Raw genomic sequence first — 24,001 nt, 5'->3', positions numbered from 1 at the left:
CAGCTCAGGGACTGCTGAGAATTATAGATGTAGTCTGCAGAAGGGGAAACTGCTAAAAATGCAGCATACTAGTCATAATTATACAGTCCAACAACTTTTATACAAATATGGCAGCTTATTCCGTAAAGTTTTGTAAAAGTGTACATACGTTTTAACATTCAAAATAATAAAGTCCTTGAATTCCGCTTTTAAAAAAAAACTTTACAAAAAATTGTGTGTGTGAGAGAGAGATTCCAGCTTAGAAACACTCCTTCGCAGTAGCATCAATGAAACTAAATAAGCCTTGCTTAAAAGTAATGGTTTATAATTGTTTATTATTTACAACCAAATGCACAGGGTTTAAAGATGGACACCACTAGAGGGCATCGCTATAACATCAGAAAAAAAAGTTTCAAGTTTACAATTGGTGAAAGCAGAAATCCTGCTAGCAGTAAGACTGTGATTTATAGAAAAGAAAAAGAGTGAACACTACAAAAACTGAAATAAAATACATGTACTAGTGTATGAGAAAGTGTATGCAATGCTTAATAAAAAGGAGAAAGGAATAAAAGGTTGTTTCACACATACGAGGACATTTATCATCCCCTGTACAACACCCATTAAATGGCATAAAAAGTCCCAACGTTTGGAGCACACTATGGTTGCGCAGAATTTAGCAATTTTTGGGGGATTGGAGCTGTGCTCACCACTTTTTTGAGTGGGGCAGTGCATGGGCAGCTATAGCCAGCCCCATACATTTATTATAATCTATGCCAGGAAACTGGGATGAATTATAGTGGATATCTACACCAGCTCCTGGTCTTAATAAATGTCCCCAAAGGTGTTTTTAGGAAAAACAAAGGGGGAGGGAGGGGGGTTTATCATAAGTGGAAAGTTTGAAATCAGTTTTACAGGAGTCTGCATTGGCATAATTTGGTCTGAATTTATCAAATGTTGCACAATGTTTGAGAAATCTGATTTAGCTTTAAAGGGAATATGCCATTGAAAAATATTCTAAATCCTGCAGTTTCTGCACATCCCTATCGACTATAATGGGATCCAACAGCTTTCTGGCATAAATGGCAGCTGTGTTTAGACGTTGGTAGGCGTTGCACAGCGGTGCTCGTACTGAAAAAGCCTGCCTCCTGGTGCTCAAAATTGCCTGCCAGCAAAGAAATAAAAAGTATGATTTTATCAACAACCGTAGCGCCGACAGTGAAGAGGAAGGTATCATTTTAAACTGCAGGATCACCCCTACCAGGTTATGTGCCTGGTTTAATATGGGCGATCTTTAACAGCTCAGTCAACATGGCAGCCCCCAAAATCATGTTCAGGAAATAAAAAAAAATAAAAAAATATATAATCAATCAAATAAAAACATATTAGAAAAAAGGGATGTGTGTCGCTATCTGATTTTAAAGGGAACCGGTCAGCGGGAAAAAAAAAACACCCCATACGGTCAGCCTTCAAGTAGCCGGCAGTGAGTTTCGAATGATTATTTTCTTACTGCATTCTGATGAGGCAGAAGTATGAAAAACTTTCCTTTATCCTCCATCCGCGCTATTTTCCAGTCACGCTTGAGGTCAAGGGGGCAGTGGCCTCCTTGCTTCAAGTCAAGGTAACTGCGTCTCCTTCTCTGTGACTTACAGCACTTATGCACAAAAGTTCGGCTGGCTTTGCCGAACAGCCGTCTGTCAGTCACAGGCAAAGTAGAGGGAAGGGGCGCGGTTACCTTGACTTCAAGCCTGACTGGAAAATAGCACGGACAGAGGATAAAAACATTTTTCATACTTTTACCTCATCTGAATGCAGTAAGAAAATCATCATTAGAAACTCACTATATTTGTTTTTACGGATGCGGCAATCTTTTTTTTTATTTTCTTCTATCTTTCAAAATTTTAAAATGACTTCATTAAAGGAAAAAATTTTTTTTACATGTGAATTTTTTTTATTTTTATAAAACACAATTTTTCACCTTTGTAACCAGGACTAATTTTGCAAATGTGACATGTGTCACTTTAGGTGCAAATAACTTTGGCACGCTTTTATTTATCTGAGCCATTCTGAGAAAGTTTTCTTGTGACATCTCGTACTTGATGTTAGGGGCAAATTTGGGTCGGTATGTTTTACCTTTATATGATAAAAAAAATTTTTTACTGAGAATTTGGAAATAAATTCAATTCTCTAAATTTGAATTTATCAGCCTTAAATATAGTGATACCTTTATTAGATCGTTTTTAAGATTACCTATATGTCTACTTTATGTTGGCATCATTTTGAAATTTAAATTTTATTTTTTTAGGACGTTACAAGAATTTAAGAAGCAATTTTTCTAATTTTCTATAAAATTTTCAAAACCGACTTTTTCAAGAACCAGTTCAGTTCTAAAGTCATTTTGAGGTCCTCACATAATAGAAACCACCAATAAATTTTTAGAAACTACACCCCTCAAATTATTTAAAACTGGCTTTACAAACTATGCTAACCCTTTAGGTGTTTCACAAGAATTAAAGGAAAATGGAGGTGAAATTTTCAGATTTCAGTTTTTGTGCAGATTTTTAATTTTAATCCAACTTTTCCTATAACACAGCAAGGGTTAACAATAAAACGAACCTCAATATTTATTACCCCGATTCTGCGATTTACAAAAACACCCCATTTATGTTCGTAAACAGCTGTATGGGCACACAGCAGGGTTCAGAAGGAAAAGAGCAACATATGGTTTTTGACGAACAGATTTTGCTGGGATGGCTTTTGGGTGTCGTGTCATATTTGAAGTCACACTAAGGCACCCCTACAGTAGAAACCCCCAAAAAGTGACCCTATTTCGGAAACTACACACCTCAAATAAGGCTACTTTCACACTGGCGTTTCTGGGTCCGCTTGTGAGATCCGTTACAGAGCTCTCACAAGCGGCCCAAACCGGATCAGTTAAGCCCCAATGCATTCTGAATAGATAAGGGTCAGTTCAGAATGCATCAATTTCGCTGCGTGTGGTCTCCGTTGCGTTTTTTAGACGGTCACTAAAACGCAGCTTGCAGCGTTTTGGTGACAGTCTGACTTTGCGGAGCCTAACGGATCCGTCTAGACTTACAATGTAAGTCAATGAGGACGAATCCGTTTTTCACTGACACAATATGGTGCAATTGAAAACGGAGCTGTCCCCTATTGACTTTCAATGTAAGTCAAGACGGATCCGTTTTGACCTTAGACTTTTTTTTTTTTATGAATAATGCAAACAGATATTTTTTACAAGAAAAAGTCGCTTACGCCCAAAAATGGGATAACAGGAGAAAAAGTACCCCATAATTTTTTACCCATCTTCTCCTGAATACAGTAACACCCCATATGTGGTCGTAAACTGCTGTATGAGCAGACAACAGAATTCAAAAGTAAAGAAGCGGCATCAGCATTTTCTAACATGGATTTTGCTGAAGAAGATTTTAAGAGCCATAGCTTTTTTTTTTTTTTTTGTTGAGTGGGGGCTCATTTTTGCGGGATGGGCCGTAGTTTTTAACCCCTTCAGGACACAGTCATTTTTCACCTTCAGGACGCAGCCTAATTTTGCAAATCTGACATGTCACTTTATGTGGTAATAACACTTTTACTTATCCAGGCCATTCTGAGATTGTTTTCTCGTCATATATTGTACTTCATGACAGTTGCAAAATCGAGTCAAAATATTTAATTTTTATTTATAAAAAAAAATAAATAGCAAATTTACAAAAAATTACGAAAAAATAGCAAATTTCCAAATTTTAATTTCTGTACTTTTATAATAGATAGTAATACCTCCAAAACGAGTTATTACTTTACATTCCCCATATTTCTACTTCATGTTTGGATCATTTTGAAAATTACATTTTATTTTTTGGGACGTTAGAAGGCTTAGAAGTTTAGAAGCAAATCTTAATTTTTTGGGGAAATTTCCAAAAAACAACTTTTTCAGGACCAGTTAGTTATGAAGTCACTTTCTGGGGCTTACATATTAGAAACCACCCATAAATCACCCCATTTTAAAAACTACACCCCTCAAGCTATTCAAAACGTTGCTAACCCTTTTGGTGTGCCACAAGAATTAAAGGAAAATGGGAATGACATTTCTAAATTTCTCTTTTTTTAGCAGATTATAAATTTTAATCTATTTTTTCTGCAACACATCAAGAGTTAACTGCCAAACAAAACTCAAAATATATTACCCTAAATCTGGAGTTTACAGAAAAACCCCATGTGTGCTCAAAAACTGATATATGGGCGCACAGCAGGCTTTAGAGTGGAAGGAGCACCATATGGCTTTTGGAGAGTGGATTTAGCTGGAATGGTAATTGGGAGCTATGTCACATATGAAGACACCCTGAGGTGGCCCTACAGTGGAAACCCCCAAAAAGGGACCCCATTCAAAAAACTACACCCTACACTGTTTCAAGGTGTGTGGTGAGCACTTTGACCCATCAGGCATTTCACAGAATTAGGAAACACTTAGCGGTGAAAAGGAAAAATTAAAAAGGTTTCCAGAAAAAGTTGCTTTACACTCACATTTTTCACTTTCCCAAAGGGTAACAGGACAAAATGCACCCTAAATTTTGTTCCCCATTTCCCCCCAAATACTGCAACACCTAATATGTGCTAAAAAAAAATAAAAAATGATGTATGCGCTGACAGCAGGGCTCTAGAGTCAAACAACTGCAAAAAATGGATTTTGCTGACCTGAATTGGCAGACATTAATTTTAGGTGCTATGTCGCATTTAAAAGATTCCTGAGGTCCCCAGAAATTAAAAACCCCAAGAAGTGATGCCATTTTGGAAAGAGCACCCCAGTATGAACATTTTAAGTGGTGGAAAGGGTACTTTTCAGCAAACAGGCGTCTAGCAGAAGGCAGAAGCACTTGTTAAAAGACTTCTAAGCACACATTTCTGAAAATGAAAAATTACTAGCAGACCCCAATATTTCACTTTCACAAGGGGTTAAAGGAGAAAATGCACCCCATTATATGTTCCCCATTTTCTCCCCATTCAGGAAACACCCCATATGTGCTTGTAGCCTGCTATATAGGCGCACAGCAGGGCTCAGAATGAGAGGAACACTGTGTGGCTTTTGAAGGGCAGATTTTGCTGGAATAATTTTCAGGCACCATGTCGCATTTGAAGACACCCTGAGGTGTGAAAACCACAAAAATGAAATTAACTTAATGGATATCAGTGGAGGTGTGATAAACTTGAGAGCACTCTCCAATGCAGAGGCCCAGTTTAGAGGGGCAGGTCTAACAGTAGTAAGTGGTGTCTTTCCTAATCCCTTTAACTGAACAAACTCGACGCCTTTTTTTTTCTGAGGGGGAGGGGAGGGAGAGTACTCCAGGGAAATGCTGCACATGTAATATTCTTGAGACCCCAGAAGCACTGCTGACTGAAATGGTGCCCTTTCCTTCCTGAACACCAAAAATCTATTTTTTTAAATTATTTTTTCCTGAAATTCCAAGAAGGTCCCCCCATGACCAGCTGTTCTTAACGCACTGTGGGGCTGTAGTACCTGGTCTGAAGGATCCACTCCACCCATGAACTGTTTGTAATCCTTGATACACACAGGCTTGGTGTTCTGCTCTGTGGTTCCTCGGACTGGGACTGGGGTGGATTGATTTGCATGGACAAGAACATCCCATTTGTCCTTGTATTTTAGCAACATCAAATATTCTGAGCAAACAGCCCTGCTTTTCCCCACGACGCACTGTCTGGTCTATAAAGGATTTAGGGAGCCCTTTTTGGTTTTGTCTAATTGTGCCACGTGCCTATGCTGTGGCAGCAAGGCACTTCAGGAGAGGGACACTATTGTAAAAGTTGTCCAAATATAGATGGTATCCGTGGTACAGCTTCCCACCTATACCCAGAACCGGGGGACAATTGGGTAGCTCGATTTTCGAATCTTTTCCCTCGTAAATACGAAAGTGCAATGTATACCCGGATACACTTTCACAGGCCTTATACAACTTCACGCCATACCTAGCCCTTTTATTGGGCAGGTACTGGCGGAAATGTGATCGGCCTTTGAAGTGGACCAGTGATTCTTCCACTCTTTTTTTATTTATTGAATAACAAACTAAAATCCTGTATATCCTTTAGGATAAAAACTCCCCGAGTCACTTGGCAGTTATTAACAGGTGTCACAGATGGCTGGCGATGAGCCTCAGGAGGCAGAAAATTATATACATGGGTCTAGTACGGGGCACAGAGTAGTGCCAATATCCTCATTGGGGCAGAAAAGGGGTTAATTAATGTATTTTTTTTTACAATTATAGGCGGCACAAATTCACATGTGGCATAGGAGACTTATATTTTACAGAATGGTGCCACTCAAGCACAGGACACTAGTATGTACACACAGGAGGATGGCACACAGTGACAGGGTTAATTTTTTTTAATGTAACTTAGGAGTGTGTGACAGGTGTCTCAACGGACAGACAGGCTGGAGTGACAGGTGTCTTGACAGACAGGCTGGAGTGACAGGCACAGAAGAGTGGCAAATCGGCACTGAAGGGGTTACTTATGTGTGTCACTGATTGGGGCACAGAAGAGCAGCCATTTGGCACTGAAGGGGTTAAAAGGGCTTAAACCACTGGTGACTGAATTGTGACTATAGCTCCTTCTCTGATCACTTCCCTGACAGGAATTGAGATTATCAGAAAAGGAGTACACACAGCAGTGATGGCCAGTTCGCAAAGTTCGCCGACGAACACATGCGATCTGCCATCTTTATTCCCAAGCCCGGTGATGCAGAGGTAAGTCCTTGGGAATAAAGATGGCAGATCGCATGTGTTCGTCGGCAAACACTGCAAACTGGCCATCACTGACACACAGTACCTCCCTAAATCGCATCAATGCACTGTGATTGGTCCATTACTGCAGATGGACCAATCACAGCGATCGCGGCGATCTCTCCGATTTGGTTAGTCTGTGCAGACTAAGCAATCGGATCGCGGCAGTGTAACAGTGCCAGTTTCAGGCTCTGATCTGCACTCTGCTCCAAGCCTCGCTTTCTGCCCCCTATGTGTCCTGTCTGCCCCTTGATTTCCTGCCTGCTGCTCCCTGCTGTCTGGGTGCCCCATCTGTGTCAGCCGTGCTCCATACGTTCTGGCCATGTTTACTCCATGCCGGCCCTGCCCTCATTTGACCCCCCTGCCCCTGGTGAGCCCCCCCCCCTGCTATTTGTGATGGTGGCGGGTCCGTTCCTGAGCCACCGCCATCAGCAGCGAGTGGCAGCTGTATGCTGACACTACTGTAACCCCTGAGATGCTGCGGTCAGCGGCATCCATGGTGTTAGAGGGCAAGCCTCTTCAAACCATCGGGCTGCAGCATCCTGATGGTTGCCATGGCAACCGGACACCTTGCAAAGGCATCCAGTATTGCCATCTATCAGTGTAAAACTGATAGCATTATACTTTGCAATGCAAGAGCATTGCAAAGTATAGTACAGCCATCAGCCCCAGTGGATCTTCAAGATTGTGAAAAAATTAAAATAAAAGTAAAAATGTATAAATTGATCATGGTACTAATCTTGCGTCGTGAATGCTGTACAAAATAAAAATAAAAAACAATGATAATTTTAAAAAGCGATCAAAAAGTCATATGCATCCCAAAAACCGATACCAATAAAAACTACAGCCTATCCCGCAAAAAATAAGCCCTCATACAACTATTTTGACGGGAAAATAAATAAGTTATGGGTCTTAGATTTTGCTAATGCAAAAAAAAAATGTTTAACAAAAAGTGATTTTATGATATAAAAGTGGTAGAACATGAACATTAAAAAACAAAAAATTTGGTGTCGCCATAACCGTATCAACCCACAGAATAAAATTATCATATCAAATATACCACACAGAGAACCCCATAAAAAAATTAAAACACTGACAAAAATGCAATTTTTGCCCACTTCACGCTCAAAAAGTCATATAGACCCCAAAATTGTACCGGCATAAATTACAGCCAGTCTTGCAAAAAAAAAAAAAAAAAAAAACCACCACACAATCTCTCATACATTTACATTGATGGAAAAATCAAAGTTCTGGATCTTTGATTTGGTGATGCAAAAAAAAAAAAAATATGTAAAAAGGTTGAACAAAAAGTGATTTTATGATATAAAAGTGGTATACCATGAATAAAACAATATAAATTTGGTATCGCCATAACCGTATCAACCCACAGAATAAAATTATCTTATCAAATATACCACATGGAAAACCCCATACAAAATAAAAATAAAAAAAACAATGGCAGAATTGCAATATTAGCCCACTTCACCTCATAAAAAATTTAATTAAAACCCTACTACTGTATGGGATAAAAGTTGTCTTTATACAGTATGTTTATTTAGTAGTAGGGCAATATTATTCATTCACTATTTAGTAGTGTTGCAAGTGGTCATGGGGTGGCATTATCTAGGTTAGGACAAACGCAAGTGCTGGACGCGTGCTTTTATTCTCATATAATGTGGCCTCACCAAGTCTTACCTCATACTTCTTCATGCAACTTTCAACCTCTGCTTGTGTGAGCTTTGTAGTACAATGGTCTTCTGGAGGGTCCATCCAGGATTCTCTTTTATGCTTTCTTACATTTTCTTCTTCTTCTTCATCGCCTTCCCTGCTCAACATCTGCTCAACATTAAGCCTCTTCTTTCTTCTTTTATGTGGCCTCAGCTTTACAGCAGCTTCCGGTTCCTCAATATCTTGCAGCTCCCCACTAACCTCTTTCTCATCATCTTCATCATCTTCTAACTGGAAAACCGATGCTGGGTCACTGCCTTTCTCCACAAGAGTAGGACTCCCTTCCTGTAAAAAGCCAATATCATCATCCTGCTGAGACAATATGCACTCTTCCACACGCCTTCCCTCTTTTTCTAAAAAGCTAACCCTCTTCAGTTTCAGTCCACAATCCATAAAGCTTTCTTCTTCTAACTCTTCCTCTTCAGAGACTCCTTCCTCCTCCTCCTCTGGCACACCACAACCTCCGTTTAAGCATTTCTTCCGATTTCCAAAACCAGGCTCTAGAGGATCCCCAGGTGTCCTTGCAGGCCGCTGAGGGAGTGCATACTTCTGCACAAGCCTCCTTAATGCATACCGGACAAAGAGCATAATAGATCTTGGATTAATTTCTCCTTGCTGCACTTTCTGGTACAAGTGGGGTTGCGCAACTTCCTTCACATTCTGTAGGAACTGACGTATGACCAGGAGTGTGGCCAGCATCTATGGCAAAGAAATTTTAAAAAATCATTATATTGGGTCTGGTAAGTTGATAAGGCTTGTTCACACTTCAACATACCACAACAAATTTTGTCAACATTAGTCCCTTTTTAACTGCAATCATGATAAATATGGTAAATGAATCTTAAAAAAAAATTCAACACCCTCTATGTACAGGGTAGATACCAATACAGCTCTGTATCCAAGTGAGTACTAAATAGTGCCATACAAAATGTCTACCTATGGATTAAAAAAAAAAAAAAAAGAAAAAGAAAGAAAGAAAGAAAGAAAGAGAGAGAGAGAGAATAATAATCTTTCCTGTATACTTCAGTACAGTTGGGTTTCTACAGATTGTCTGATGGATTTTGGTATGTGGATTGACATCTATGGACACTACTGACACACTGTATTTGGACACTTACAAGATACTTACTTTTTAATGGATCTACAGTAAAAAACAAATTTTATTCTACGGGTACTGGAACTTCAATTTAAATGTCCTGCACATATCGCCAAACTGTTAGTGTCCCTCGTATCACTACTATGGGTGACAGACACCAATGGGGTCATTTATCAAACAGGTGTAAAGTAAAACTGGCTTAGTTTCCCCTAGAAACCAATCAGATTCCACCCTTTATTTTAAGAGCTCCTTTGGAAAATGAAAGGAGAAATCTGGTTGCTATGGGCAACTAAGCCAGTTCTACTTTACACCAGTTTGATAAATTACCCCACAAGTTTTGTTCTGCTAAGTGCTTAGAAATGGTCCAAGTAGAGACAGGAGAGTGTAATGTAGGTAATTAACTTCTGTCTCTCTGTGCACCCGATCCAAATATTTTTAATCCTCCCAACCTGCTTTAATCACTGTCTCCATCAATAATCTTAAAAGGCAAGTTAAAACACAGGTCTCATTTACTCCTTCAAGCTACTCATGAAACTGTAGCAGTTCTTTGGAATTTTTCCATTCATTATGCAAATCATGAAAAACATCATCAGTCCGTACAAACACTGAAGATCCTCATTAATGTTAACCAGTAATTAGGAACTTCAGCGTTTGTACGGACTGATGAGGTTTGTCAAGATTTGACTAATGAATGGAAAAACTCCAAAAAACTGCTACAGTCTTAGGAGTAGCTTCAATGAGTAAATGAAACCGATGCTTTAACCTGCCTTTTAAGTTTACACTGTGTAATGAAGGGGCCACTTGTGTCTGGATGGTGGACAACAAAACTGTGCGAGCCACTCATGCTAGTTGGCAGATAAAGGATCCTTTGGTGGTCTGTCAGTATTTGTGTGAACCCGAAGTTGAAGTTCGGGTGGTGTAGGAATTCCGTTATGGATTCCATTATAACAGAATATAACGGGATTCGTAGATGGAATGCGTGGAAGCCTTTAAGAGGCATTCCGTTTTGATCTGTCATAATAGAAGTCTATGGCCAAGTATAACGGATCTGTCTGGTTTCCGTTGTGCAGGACTTTGTTTTCCATCCTACATAATAGACAGATCCATTATGCTTGACCATAGACTTCTATATTATAATGGATCGAAACTTAATGCCTCTTAAAGGCTTCCGTTTTGCATTCAGTCTACGAATTCCCATATAACTGAATTCCAACACCACCTGAACACTGAACCCAAACCTGTAAAGTTCAGGTTCGCTCATCCCTAGTAACCACCGCTTCCAACACCTCCTGACTGGGTAGAACGGGCTAGATGACGGGCTATTCAAAAACAACCATTCTGCTTCTCCCAGTTCAATGGTGTGCCCCGCTCAGTCTGTCAATTGGGCAAAATGTCTGAGTGTGTCGCAGAGGCATGTCTAGTAGCCAACGATTTTTCACCAACAGGTACACTACCCAAAAGTAGGCTCTAAGATCCTTTTTTATAGGGCAACTGGGGAGGCACTTTTACACCTACTTGTGGCAAGACCCACCTGTAATTTTTTATATACGGTACCTGCCAGAGACATATCTGCATGATGAGTTTTGCAGCAATCGGTAATTTCTATATTTTGTCAATGAGTCCAAGACTATACTATATCTTTATAAACCTTTAAAAGCTGTCAACATAAGCCCTGCTTGTACTGGTCTTGCAACTTTACCCCCTCCCCCCGTATCCTTGGTGCAATTACTATGTTCAATGCATTTAGCTCTGTATTTAACATAACCATAAAGTTTTCAGCCTCCTTCAGGCAGTGATAAACTATAGCACTTACAAAAAAAAAATCTCACTAAATCCAATTTTATCCTATGCAGCTTGTAAATCAAATGCAGAGATTATTGTAGATCACTGGCTAAGAATAGAAAACTCTGCCAAAAATCTTATCATTCACAAAGTAGAGTTTCTATTCTTGCTTAAAGAGAATCTGTCACCACGATCTTAGACTATTATCTGCAGTTATACATGAGTAGTAATGCAGATATGGAGCCCAGATTGCTACTTTTTATTTTCCTATATTGTTGGGACTACTGTGCATGGGCACATGAATCCTCTTCATTGTGTTAGCACAGCAGTCCGGACTGTGTATTGAAGTTGCAGCACTGAGTGCTGACAAAGGGGGAATGGGTGGGCAGTAGGAATCTAAAAAATGGGGATCTGTGCACATATGCACAGTACTACTCATGTATTACAGCAGATAATAGTCAAAGATTATGGTGACAGATTCCCTTTAATTTCTTCCTGTACAGAAACTAAACTCCATGTGTACATAGTCCAAAATATTAGATTAGACATAATAAAACAACAAAATTTGTAGAAAATATCAATTTTTCACACTGGCACTAGAGCAGTCATAATAAGCTGATACTTTCAGTTGTCTGCAGTTCACTTGCTTTACTGTATAGACTGGCACAGAATGAGTAGAGTCACCACAGGATGGTGAATATAGGGCAGCTGTTATGTATTGCTGGAGGTCTAGATAAAGAAATATACTAACACTAAACACTGTAGACACATATAAGGCTCTGTATGCATCTCCCATGTCACAACCTAGTCTCCGAGGGACTGTACTCCATCACTTACTGGTGACTAACTTTTCTGTCAACTGATTCCTATTCATAAAGCATGTATTGTCTGTACAGTTTAATATAATAAATGGCACTAAAATTAAACAAGATATTCTCTTTATAACTGGTATTCTGACCACTGTAATCATTAAAATTCATATAGGTGAAGGTCCTTTTTTGGTGGCCCCCATGTCAATGCAAAATGGCAGCCAAGAAAGAGGTGCATCCTGCACGCTTTATCAAATGCATGCATTCTGCACTCATTATTGAAGAACCTGTCACCATAACATGCAGTGGAATCTGCAGGCAGTATATTATAGAGCAGGAGAAGCTGAGCAGATTGACAGTTTTGTGGGAAAAGATTCGGCAAAAGATGTAATACATTAAAATTATTGCATTTTCAGTTCAGTTCCACACAGGGGAGACCTTATCAGTGACTGATAGCTCTGTATTCAGAAAGAATGTTATCAAACACCGATAACACCTCTTTCTACACACACTTACACAAAGAATGCCATCACTGATAACACCTCCCTGTGTACAGCCATCAGTGACTGACACCTATCTATGTATATACACTTACACAGAGAATGCTCTCAATCACTAACACCTCCCCTGTGTACAACTATCAGTGACTGACAGGTATCTATGTATATACACTTACACAGAGAATGCTGTCAATCACTAACACCTCCCCTGTGTACAACTATCAGTGACTGACAGGTATCTATGTATATACACTTACACAGAGAATGCTCCATTTTATGTTTCTGATACAGTGTGCTAAACAGGATGCTGAAGAAACTCCTGTGCTCATCATTGGGAGTGATTTACAGCTCCCAGCAGCTATTCCTGACTATTATATGTAAGGCCTTGCTTTATCTGCTTTAGTTATACGCTTCTTTTTCTTAAATCTTCATTCTCTCTTATGTGACAATTTGGGGCTTTGGAACTAATTGCTAGTTTCCATTGAGTTACAAACTCAAGTTTCACTTACAATGGTCATCCCAGAACCAATTAAAGGGGTTGCCTGCTTTATTTATATTGATGACCTATCCTCAGCCTTCCTCTTCTCGCCATCGCAAACGCAGCAGTGAGCCGGTGTAATTACAAGTAAGCCGTCCCATTCACTTCAATGGGATGGACCCTACCTATTTAAAGTGTACAGAATTGAGCTGTCCCATTGAAGTGAATGGGGTGGCTTACTTGTAATTACACCTACACACCGCTGCAACGGCGAGCAGGTAAACAAAGATGGGAAGGCTGCGCTTGCACGGGGCTGATCGGCTGGGGTTCCGTGTGTCATGATATTGACCTATCCTTAGGATAAATACAGCAGACAAACCCTTTAAGGCCAGGGCTACACGACGACATGTGTCGCGCAACACATAGGGCACAACTACACTGCGACATTGATATCGCACCAATGTCGTGTGACAATTTCTATAATGATATTCTATGGTTTCGCACTGCGACACTCACAGAAAAATCCATCTTTGATGGATTTTTTGCTACCGTCGTGTCGCAACACCATAGACTATCATTATAAAAATTGTCACGCGACAATGTCGTCGTGTAGCCCTAGCCTAATACTGTAACTTGAGTTAATCTGCTTTCCTTCTTCTGCACTATAACATGTTGCCTGCAGACTGCACTGCATTTTCCATAAGAGGTTCTCTTTAAAGTTTACTTTAGTAAGGCTGGGTTCACATCATGCTCTTGATATCTTTTTTCTTTTCTTTTTACAATGGGACCCTATAGATGATGGATGCCACTTTATGGCATGTGTCACAGTCATCCATTTAACATACACATACTAAATTGTGAACAACCCTGTAAAGCCTAAAGGTATTCGTTGGACTTTCGGCCCCTTTACGCACCCAGGCTGCAAAAAAGTGTCACAGATGTGGTATCGCCGTACTCAGGAGAAGTAGGGCGATGTGTTTTGGGGTGTATTTTTACTTATACCCATGCTGGGTGAGAGAAATATCTCTGTAAATTGACAACTTTGTATAAAAAAAAATGTAAAAGTTGTCATTTACAGAGATATTTCTCACACACAGTATGGGTATATGTAAAAATACACCCCAAAACACATTGCCCTACTTCTCCTGAGTACGGCGATACCACATGTGTGACACTTTTTGCAGCCTAGGTGCGCAAAGGGGCCCAATTTCCAATGAGTATCTTTTCGGAGGGCATTTTTAGGCATTTGGATTCCAGACTTCTTCTCACGCTTTAGGGCCCCTAAAATACCAGGGCAGTATAAATACCCCACAAGTGACCCCATTATGGAAAGAAGACAACCCAAGGTATTCCGTGAGGGGCATGGCGAGTTCCTAGAATATTTTTTTTTTGGCACAAGTTAGCGGATAATGTTTTTTTTTTTTTCTCTTACAAAGTCTCATATTCCACTAACTTGTGACAAAAAAAAGTTTTTTACATGAACTCGCCATGCCCCTCACGGAATACCTTGGGGTGTCTTCTTTCCAAAATGGGGTCACTTGTGGGGTATTTATACTGCCCTGGCATTTGAGGGGACCTAAAGCGTGAGAAGAAGTCTGGAATATAAATGTCTAAAAATATTTACGCCTTTGGATTCTGTGAGGGGTATGGCGAGTTCATGTGAGATTTTATTTTTTGTCACAAGTTAGTGGAGTATGAGACTTTGGGGGGTGATCAATGACAGGGGGGTGATCAGGGAGTCTATATGGGGTCATCAGGGGTTAATAAGTGACAGGGGGGGGGGGGGGTGTAGTGTCGTGTGGTGCTTGGTGCTACTTACAGTGCTGCCTGTGTCCTCTGGTGGTCGATCCAAGCAAAAGGGACCACCAGAGGACCAGGTAGCAGGTTAACAAAACAGCGTCTGATATACCTTTCAAGGGTTAAAAAAAAAAAAAAAAATCGCATCTACAGCCTGCCAGCGAATGATCGCCGCTGGCAGGCTGTAGATCAAATAGTTTACCTTCCGATCCTGTGAACGCGTGCTCCTGTGTGCGCGCGTTCACAGGAAATCTGGCGTCTTGCGAGATGACGCGCCGGCGCGTCAAGGAGGAACAGACCAACCGCCCGCAGGACGCAATCCTGCGTTAGGCGGTCGGTAGCTGGTTAAGCAAACAAACATGTGACAGTCAAGCCAGTTCTGGAAGCCACAACTTTCGGACATTTATGTAATGTTTTAATTATGTTCTGACCTAAATGTCAATGCTCTCAATTTCTCATTAAAAATAAACATTAGTTTTGGAGTTCTTACAGTTTAATTCAACATTAGGTAGGACATTTACTATGTCAACCCCTTAAGCCAGAAAACTGGCGTAAAAGAGTTGCAAACAGAGGGTTAGCAACTTTTAGATACCATTTGCACAAAAACTTTACCCGTGCAGATTTATCATCAATTATGCCAGATTTGATTGTAGGCTCATGGACTGCTGAAGGACATACTTAATTTATACAAAGAGGTGTGCACTTAGTCATAAATTAAATCCATCCTCCAGTGGTCCAGGCGATAAAAGACTGGTGTAGAAAATGTCAGCCTTTAGAAGTCTCCCCTTCGATCATGCATTACATTCTATTCTGATATCCAAAAGTCTAAACGGAATCTGCTATTTACTTGACCCTATAATGTTACTAAACATTCCAAAAAATAGAACTAAACACATGCATGTGTAAACATAGAAAGTCTTTATTAGATTATAAAAACAGCAGCAAGTAAGGGGGGAAACCTTCAGTGAGGAACCAAAACAGCCCTAGAGAGGTCCCCGGAAGAAGACCGTTTTCACTGGGCGAAACAACGTCGGGTGTAGGCGGCTGAGGGATCGACACGCACCTTGGGGTAGTTATTGCCATTTACTTCCACACATAGCCTGTTTTTCTGCCTTATTATCGGACTTGTATGTCTGGGGCCTATATTACTTCATGTCGGCTTTTTGTGTGGTTTACTCTGCAACTTTGTATGCCCTTGTGTGTTGACCCCTCAGCCCTCTCTAGGGCCGTTTTGGTTCCTCATTGAAGGTTTCCCCCTTCCTTGCTGCTGTTTTTATACATGTTACAAGTTATGTTAATCTAATAAAGACTTGCTAGGTTTACACATGGATGTGTTTAGTTCTCTTTTTTGGAGTGTTTAGATTTTTGAATCGTTTGGGCTGATCTCAGCATTATGGGTTTTCAATAACCCGGTGACTAAACCTAGTGGGCTCTATAATGTTACTGCAACTTATGAATTTTAAAGCACCACAAGGCACCGCACGCTGGTAACAATAAAGCAGAACTGTGAATTAGTATCCTAAAACGTCTAAGGACTTCCCAATTAAGTGCACCAGAGTAACACTGACCTAGAACTGTGACCATTATTCTGCCCTAGTACAAGGTTTGGTATTTCAACCCGGTTTGCCTATCCTAAAAAAAAAGCTCATCAAACAGTGTAACGGTGGATGGATCCACTACTCCACCTCCCATTCTCATACTTTAGACCTGATGAAGCGCCAGGCTGATCTGAGAAGCCCCCTGAGGACGATGAGGAACAGGTGAAACTGGAGGGTGAGGAAAGGGAGAAGGGCATCTTTAATCTGACGGGTGAAGCTTTGGGGTAGAGAGAAAACGAGCAGGAGCTGCAGGGAGGTCGGGAAAGGAAGGTGTAAGGTGAAGGAAAACATAAGGGAAAAGAGAGAGAAAGGAAAGAAAAGGAGAATAAACAATGAAAAGTGGAAGAAAAGAACAGAAATGAAAGGGTTAACACAGAATCACATGTTTGTGTTTTTTTTTTAGACTAGAAAGGTAACCGGATGGGTTCCTGGGTTGTGCACTTCAAACTTATGGATTGTTTCACAGACTTAGCAAACAAAATCCATTCTGCAACGTGTCGGATTCAGAGTAACCAGCATGATACAGCACTGCAGTGGCCTGTGCAGCTGCTAAAAGAACACGAGCCTCAGCAGTAGTTCTGTTAAACTACAATGGTGAAAGCCCTCTATTTTTTGTTATATTTGCTGCATCAATGTATAGGTTTTATCTTAAAGGTTTATTGCACCATCACATTCAGACATGGCAACCGTAATGCCGTATATTATATATGATGATATAGATTGTGCTGTTCTGTACATAACTTGTGGCTATTTACTTCAGCCTTGACAGATGTAAAAAGGGAAGGGAAGGATTCTAGTATTAAACGGGTTCTCCAGACTTAATATTGAGGACCTATCCTCAAGATAGGTCATCAATATCAGATTAGTGGGGGGTCTGACACCCTGCCGATCAGCTTCATGAGGAGGCACGTGCAGTCTCCCTTCGCTCTTCCTGCTTTGCCATAAACATAGACGTAGCAGCAAGATAGATGACACATGCACACTGCACCTCGTTATACAGCTGATCGGTGGTATTGATGACCTATCCTGATGATAGGTCATCAATAATAAAAGTAAACAGAACCCCTTTAAGTTATAAAGTTCACAGAACTGACCTGTCATCCCCATCTACGTTTGGTGGCAGATAGGCATCATTTTACTGAAATGCTATCTACTCAGTGGTGCTTTTCTTTATGTACATTTTTGTGTCTAGTAGCGCCCCCTGCAGTTTATCCTACTGGTTCACCTTCTCCTGCATTCAGTGGTGTACTAACATGCTCAGTAGCGTCCCTGCTGTCTTCCTTCTCTGGTGTAGTGATCTTATAGTAAAGCAGGTAAAGCGGCTCAGGCACCTTTCAGTCATTAGTTCCTACTTCTGAATTCATAGAAGTACCTGCATATAGCTATATTTCTTTCATACATGCTATATGTACAGTGGATATAAAAAGTCTATACATCCCTGTTAAAATGTCAGGTTTCTGTGATGTAAAAAAAATGAGACAAAGAAATCATTTCAGAACTTTTTCCACTTTTAATGTGACCTATAAACTGTACCACTCAATTGAAAAACAAACTGAAATCTTTTAGGTAGAGGGAAGAAAACTAAAAAAACCTAAAACAACGTGGTTGCATAAGTGTGCACACCCTCTTATAACTGGGGTAGCTGTGTTCAGAATTAAGCAATCAAATTCAAATCATGTTAAATAGGAGTCAGCATACACCTGCCATCATTTAAAGTGCCTCTGATTAACCCCAAATAAAGTTCAGCTGCTCTAGTTGGTCTTTCCTGAAATTTTCTTAGTCGCATCCCACAGCAAAAGCCATGGTCCACAGAGAGCTTCCAAAGCATCAGAGAGATCTCATTGTTAAAAGGTATCAGTCAGGAGAAGGGTACAAAAGAATTTCCAAGGCATTAGATATACCATGGACCACAGTGAAGACAGTCATCATCAAGTGGAGAAAATATGGCACAACAGTGACATTACCAAGAACTGGACGTCCCTCCAAAATTGATGGAAAGACAAGAAGAAAACTGGTCTGGGAGGCTACCAAGAGGCCTACAGCAACATTAAAGGAGCTGCAGGAATATCTGGCAAGTGCTGGCTGTGTGGTACATGTGACAACAATCTCCCATATTGTTTGTATGTCTGGGCTATGGGGTAAGAGTGGAAAGCCGAAAGCCTTTTCTTACGAAGAAAAACATCCAAGCCAGGCTACATTTTGCAAAAACACATTTAAAGTCTCCCAAAAGCATGTGGGAAAAGGTGTTATGGTCTGATGAAACCAAGGTTGAACTTTTTGGCCATAATTTCAAAACATATGTTTGGCACAAAAACAACACTGCACATCACCAAAAGAACACCATACCCACAGTGAAGCATGGTGGTGGCAGCATCATGCTTTAAGGCTGTTTTTCTTCAGCTGGAACTGGGGCCTTAGTTAAGCTAGAGGGAATTATGGACAGTTCCAAATACCAGTCAATATTGGCACAAAACCTTCAGGCTTCTGCTAGAAAGCTGAACACGAAGAGGAACTTCATCTTTCAGCATGACAACGACCCAAAGCATACATCCAAAGCAACAAAGGAATGGCGTCACCAGAAGAAGATTCAAGTTTTGGAATGGCCCAGCCAGAGCCCAGACCTGAATCCGATTGAAAATATGTGGGGTGATCTGAAGAGGGCTGTGCACAGGAGATGCCCTCGCAATCTGACAGATTAGGAGTGTTTTTGCAAAGAAGAGTGGGCAAATCTTGCCAAGTCAAAATGTGCCATGCTGATAGACTCCTACCCAAAAAGGCCGAGTGCTGTAATAAAATAAAAAGGTGCTTCAACAAAGTATTAGTTTAAGGGTGTGCACACTTATGCAACCATATTGTTTTATTTTTATCATTTGTCTTCCCTCTACCTAAACGATTTCAGTTTGTTTTTCAATTGAGTTGTACAGTTTATAGGTCACATTAAAAAGGTGGAAAAAGTTCTGAAAAGATTTATCTTTATCTCATTTTATTTTACATCACAGAAACCGAACATTTTAACAGGAGTGTGTAGACTTTTTATATCCACTGTATCCTCCAGCTGTTAGTAAAAAAAAAAAGTTTTGTGGGCTAACCGCTATTAAATGAAATATGGCTGACAAATTTCTTATAATGCAATACAGTACAGACCAAAAGTTTGGACACACCTTCTCATTCAAAGAGTTTTCTTTATTTTCATGACTATGAAAACTGTAGATTCACACGGAAGGCATCAAAACTATGAATTAACACATGTGGAATTATATGCATAATAAAAAAGTGTGAAACAACTGAAAATATGTAATATTCTAGGTTCTTCAAAGTAGCCACCTTTTGCTTTGATTACTGCTTTGCACACTCTTGGCATTCTCTTGATGAGCTTCAAGAGGTAGTCACCTGAAATGGTTTTCACTTCACAGGTGTGCCCTGTCAGGTTTAATAAGTGGGATTTCTTGCCTTATAAATGGCGTTGTGGAGAAGTCGGGTGGATACACAGCTGATAGTCCTACTGAATAGACTGTTCGAATTTGTATTAGGCCTCTTTCACACTTGCGTTGTCCGGATCCGGCGTGTACTCCACTTGCCGGAATTACACGCCGGATCCGGAAAAACGCAAGTGTACTGAAAGCATTTGAAGATGGATCAGTCTTCAAAATGCTTTCAGTGTTACTATGGCAGCCAGGACGCTATTAAAGTCCTGGTTGCCATAGTAGGAGCGGGGAGTGGGGGAGCGGTATACTTACAGTCCGCGCGGCGCTCCAGAGTGACGTCAGAGCGCCCCATGCGCATGGATGACGTGCCATGCGATCACGTCATCCATGCGCGTGGGGCGCCCTGACGTCACTCTGGAGTGCACCGGGAGCCGCACGGACCCGCTACACTTTACCATGGCTGCCAGGACTTTAGCGTCCCGGCAGCCATGGTAACCATTCAGAAAAAGCTAAACGTCGGATCCGGCAATGCGCCGAAACGACGTTTAGCTTAAGGCCGGATCCAGATCAATGCTATTCAAATGGGCATTAATTCCGGATCCGGCCTTGCGGCAAGTGTTCAGGATTTTAGGCCGGAGCAAAAAGCGCAGCATGCTGCGGTATTTTCTCCGGCCAAAAAACGTTCCGTTCCGGAACTGAAGACATCCTGATGCATCCTGAACGGATTTCACTCCATTCAGAATGCATTAGGATAAAACTGATCAGGATTCTTCCGGCATAGAGCCCCGACGACGGAACTCTATGCCGGAAGAAAAGAACGCAGGTGTGAAAGAGCCCTTATGGCAAGAAAAAAGCAGCTAAGTAAAGAAAAACGAGTGGCCATCATTACTTTACGAAATGAATGTCAGTCAGTCCGAAAAATTGGGAAAACTTTGAAAGTGTCCCCAAGTGCAGTCACCAAAACCATCAAGCGCTACAAAGAAACTCGCTCACATGCGGACCGCCCCAGGAAAGGAAGACCAAGAGTCACCTCTGCTGCGGAGGATAAGTTCATCCGAGTCATCAGCCTCAGAAATCGCAGGTTAACAGCAGCTCAGATTAGAGACCAGGTCAATGCCACACAGAGTTCTAGCAGCAGGCACATCTCTAGAACAACTGTTAAGAGGAGACTGTGTGAATCAGGCCTTCATGGTAGAATATCTGCTAGGAAACCACTGCTAAGGACAGGCAACAAACAGAAGAGACTTGTTTGGGCTAAAGAACACAAGGAATGGACATTAGACCAGTGGAAATCTGTGCTTTGGTCTGATGAGTCCAAATTTGAGATCTTTGGTTCCAACCACCGTGTCTTTGTGCGACGCAGAAAAGGTGAACGGATGGACTCTACATGCCTGGTTCCCACCGTGAAGCATGGAGGAGGAGGTGTGATGGTGTGGGGGTGCTTTGCTGGTGACACTGTTGGCGATTTATTCAAAATTGAAGGCATACTGAACCAGCATGGCTACCACAGCATCTTGCAGCGGCATGCTATTCCATCCGGTTTGCGTTTAGTTGGACCATCATTTATTTTTCAACAGGACAATGACCCCAAACACACCTTCAGGCTGTGTAAGGGCTATTTGACCATGAAGGAGAGTGATGGGGTGCTGCGCCAGATGACCTGGCCTCCACAGTCACCGGACCTGAACCTAATCGAGATGGTTTGGGGTGAGCTGGACCGCAGAGTGAAGGCAAAAGTGCCAACAAGTGCTAAGCATCTCTGGGAACTCCTTCAAGACTGTTGGAAGACCATTTCAGGTGACTACCTCTTGAAGCTCATCAAGAGAATGCCAAGAGTGTGCAAAGCAGTAAGCAAAGCAAAAGGTGGCTACTTTGAGGAACCTAGAATATGGCATATTTTCAGTTCTTTCACACTTTTTTGTTATGTATATAATTCCACATGTGTTAATTCACAGTTTTGATGCCTTCAGTGTGAATCTACAATTTTCATAGTCATGAAAATAAAGAAAACTCTTTGAATGAGAAGGTGTGTCCAAACCTTTGGTCTGTACTGTATGTCTAAATGCATCTTTTTCTGTGTTAAGGGTAACATATCCACTTATTCAGGTATTTTGTTTCACTTGTATATTAAGGTAAACTGGTGTCACTACATCTTTCCTGAACAGAAGACCACTAAATTAATGGTGGCCATTCCTTAAAGCGACCCGCCAGGTTCCTCGACAACCCTTTTACATCGGCTGATTATTAGGAATGACAGTTTGTACGAATGCTCATTCCCCATAACTGCCCTGTATACAGGTGCCACTGAGCAGCTGATGAATCAGCAAATGCTTGTTCATTGGGTGAAAGCATCGTTGTTGTAGTACCCAATATCTCAAATTTCTGAGCAACAGATTGTCCTGTGTAAACCACTGATCTGTATGTAGACAAGTGAACACAGTAGAGATAGCTTTTCCCCATACTGCGGAGATGATTGCTACATGTAATTCTGCTTAATGATGGGCAATTACCGAGAAAGTACCTGCTCAGTTGGCCTGTGGAAAGAAGCCTTAAGGATCATTAACCTCGCTATATTTGCAGCACTGACCTCCTTTTCACACGGGTAGTTTGGGAATATGTACTTTATATTCATTCTGCCCTAATCTAAATCCTCTCTCCATGCACAGCCGTCATGGTGAGCCTGTGATAGGCTTTTTACACAGCAGCCAATCAATCAAAGGAGGCAGAGCTGCAGAGAGGGAGAGGAAGCAGCAGCCTGGACCAATGACCAAGACAGGGGGTGTGTCTCAGACTACCTCAGACTCCCTATAGGCACTGTAGTTAGTTGAAGCTGACCTAAAATGCAGCCAAACAGCAAGATCTGAAAAAAATAACAGGTAATCATCCCCGTATCATTTTAAAGATCCTGCCTGGGCAGTTGGTTTAAGAGATCAAAGTGAGTAGAGAACCTCCGACATGTGATTCTGTTTTAATCTGGTCACTGTTGATCAAGATGTAGGCAGCCCAATGAACTTAATGCAATTTACCACATGCATGCAGAAAATGCACATACCGGCCAGAAGCTTGACTGTAAAGAACTAAATGGTAAGGGTTACTGAGTTTTGATCCGCCTGCTACCTCACAGAACCTCAGCATTGATTGAAAGTAGTGAATGATTAACTGCAATTGAACTGGGATTGCAATACACAGGTAGAGGGGAGGTGTCAGATATGGTATTAGAGCTGACTGTGCAATATACAGCCCGGAAAAGCAACATAAGGCTACTTTCACATTAGCGTTATTTGCAGATCTGCAAAAACGATTCCGTTACAATAATAGAACCGCATGCATCCGTCATGAACGGGTTTGTTTGTATTTAGTCTTCTATAGCCATGACGGAACCGTCTTGACCACCACTGAAAGTAAATGGGGGACGGATCAGTTTTCTGTTGCGTCAGAGAAAATGGATCCGTCCCCATTGACTTACATTATGTGCCAGGACGGATCCATCTTGCGCCGCACCACATCGCAGACAGAAAAACACTGCAAGCAGCGTTTTGGTGTCCGTCTCCAGAGTGGAATGGAGACTGAATGGAGGCCAAACTGATGCATTCTGAGCGGATCATTTTCCATTCAGAATGCATTAGGGCAAAACTGATCCGTTTTGGATCGCTTGTGAGAGCCCTGAATGGATCTCACAAACTGAAAGCCAAAACGCCAGTGTGAAAGTAGCCTAAGAGGAGCAAGACTCAGCATCTACAGTAAATGAAGAGTTACAGCCAAAGATAGACATTCTACAGTAGAACAATCCTTTATTAGCAGGGTATTTCTAGACCAAAAATGATGAACGCTGAACTTATCCTTTAAGCCATTGCATTTCCCAGACATGCATGTCCATCCCATCAAACAGTGACCTTGAACATGATGAAAGAAGCTGGTAAAATGGCATCAAGTGAGCTGCGCCACAAAAAAGGATGCATGAACAACCAAAGGAAGGATCAAAACAGGACCTCTAGATGATAGT

General features: G+C 41.2%; 1 protein-coding gene across 3 annotated transcripts in view; it reads right to left on the bottom strand.

The window, feature by feature from the left end:
• Positions 1-24,001, bottom strand: part of ANO8 (anoctamin 8) — a 108,670-nt gene that overhangs the window by 10,403 nt on the left and 74,266 nt on the right. Inside the window, exons 13-15 of one of the 3 annotated variants that reach the window (XM_044285622.1) lie at positions 16,676-16,819; positions 8,880-9,212; positions 8,481-8,798 (exon numbers count right to left, since the gene is read on the bottom strand). In XM_044285622.1, coding sequence (XP_044141557.1) covers positions 8,481-8,798; positions 8,880-9,212; positions 16,676-16,819 — 795 coding nt within the window. Of the gene's footprint in view, positions 1-8,480; positions 9,213-16,675; positions 16,820-24,001 lie in introns of all 3 variants that reach the window. The other 2 variants (XM_044285613.1, XM_044285627.1) reach the window with 2 other exon arrangements.

Source organism: Bufo gargarizans, chromosome 1 (genome assembly GCF_014858855.1).
Source record: "Bufo gargarizans isolate SCDJY-AF-19 chromosome 1, ASM1485885v1, whole genome shotgun sequence".
Lineage (NCBI taxonomy): Eukaryota > Metazoa > Chordata > Amphibia > Anura > Bufonidae > Bufo > Bufo gargarizans.
Note: the sequence above shows the minus strand (reverse complement) of the source record. Positions and strands in the feature narration are given on the sequence as shown.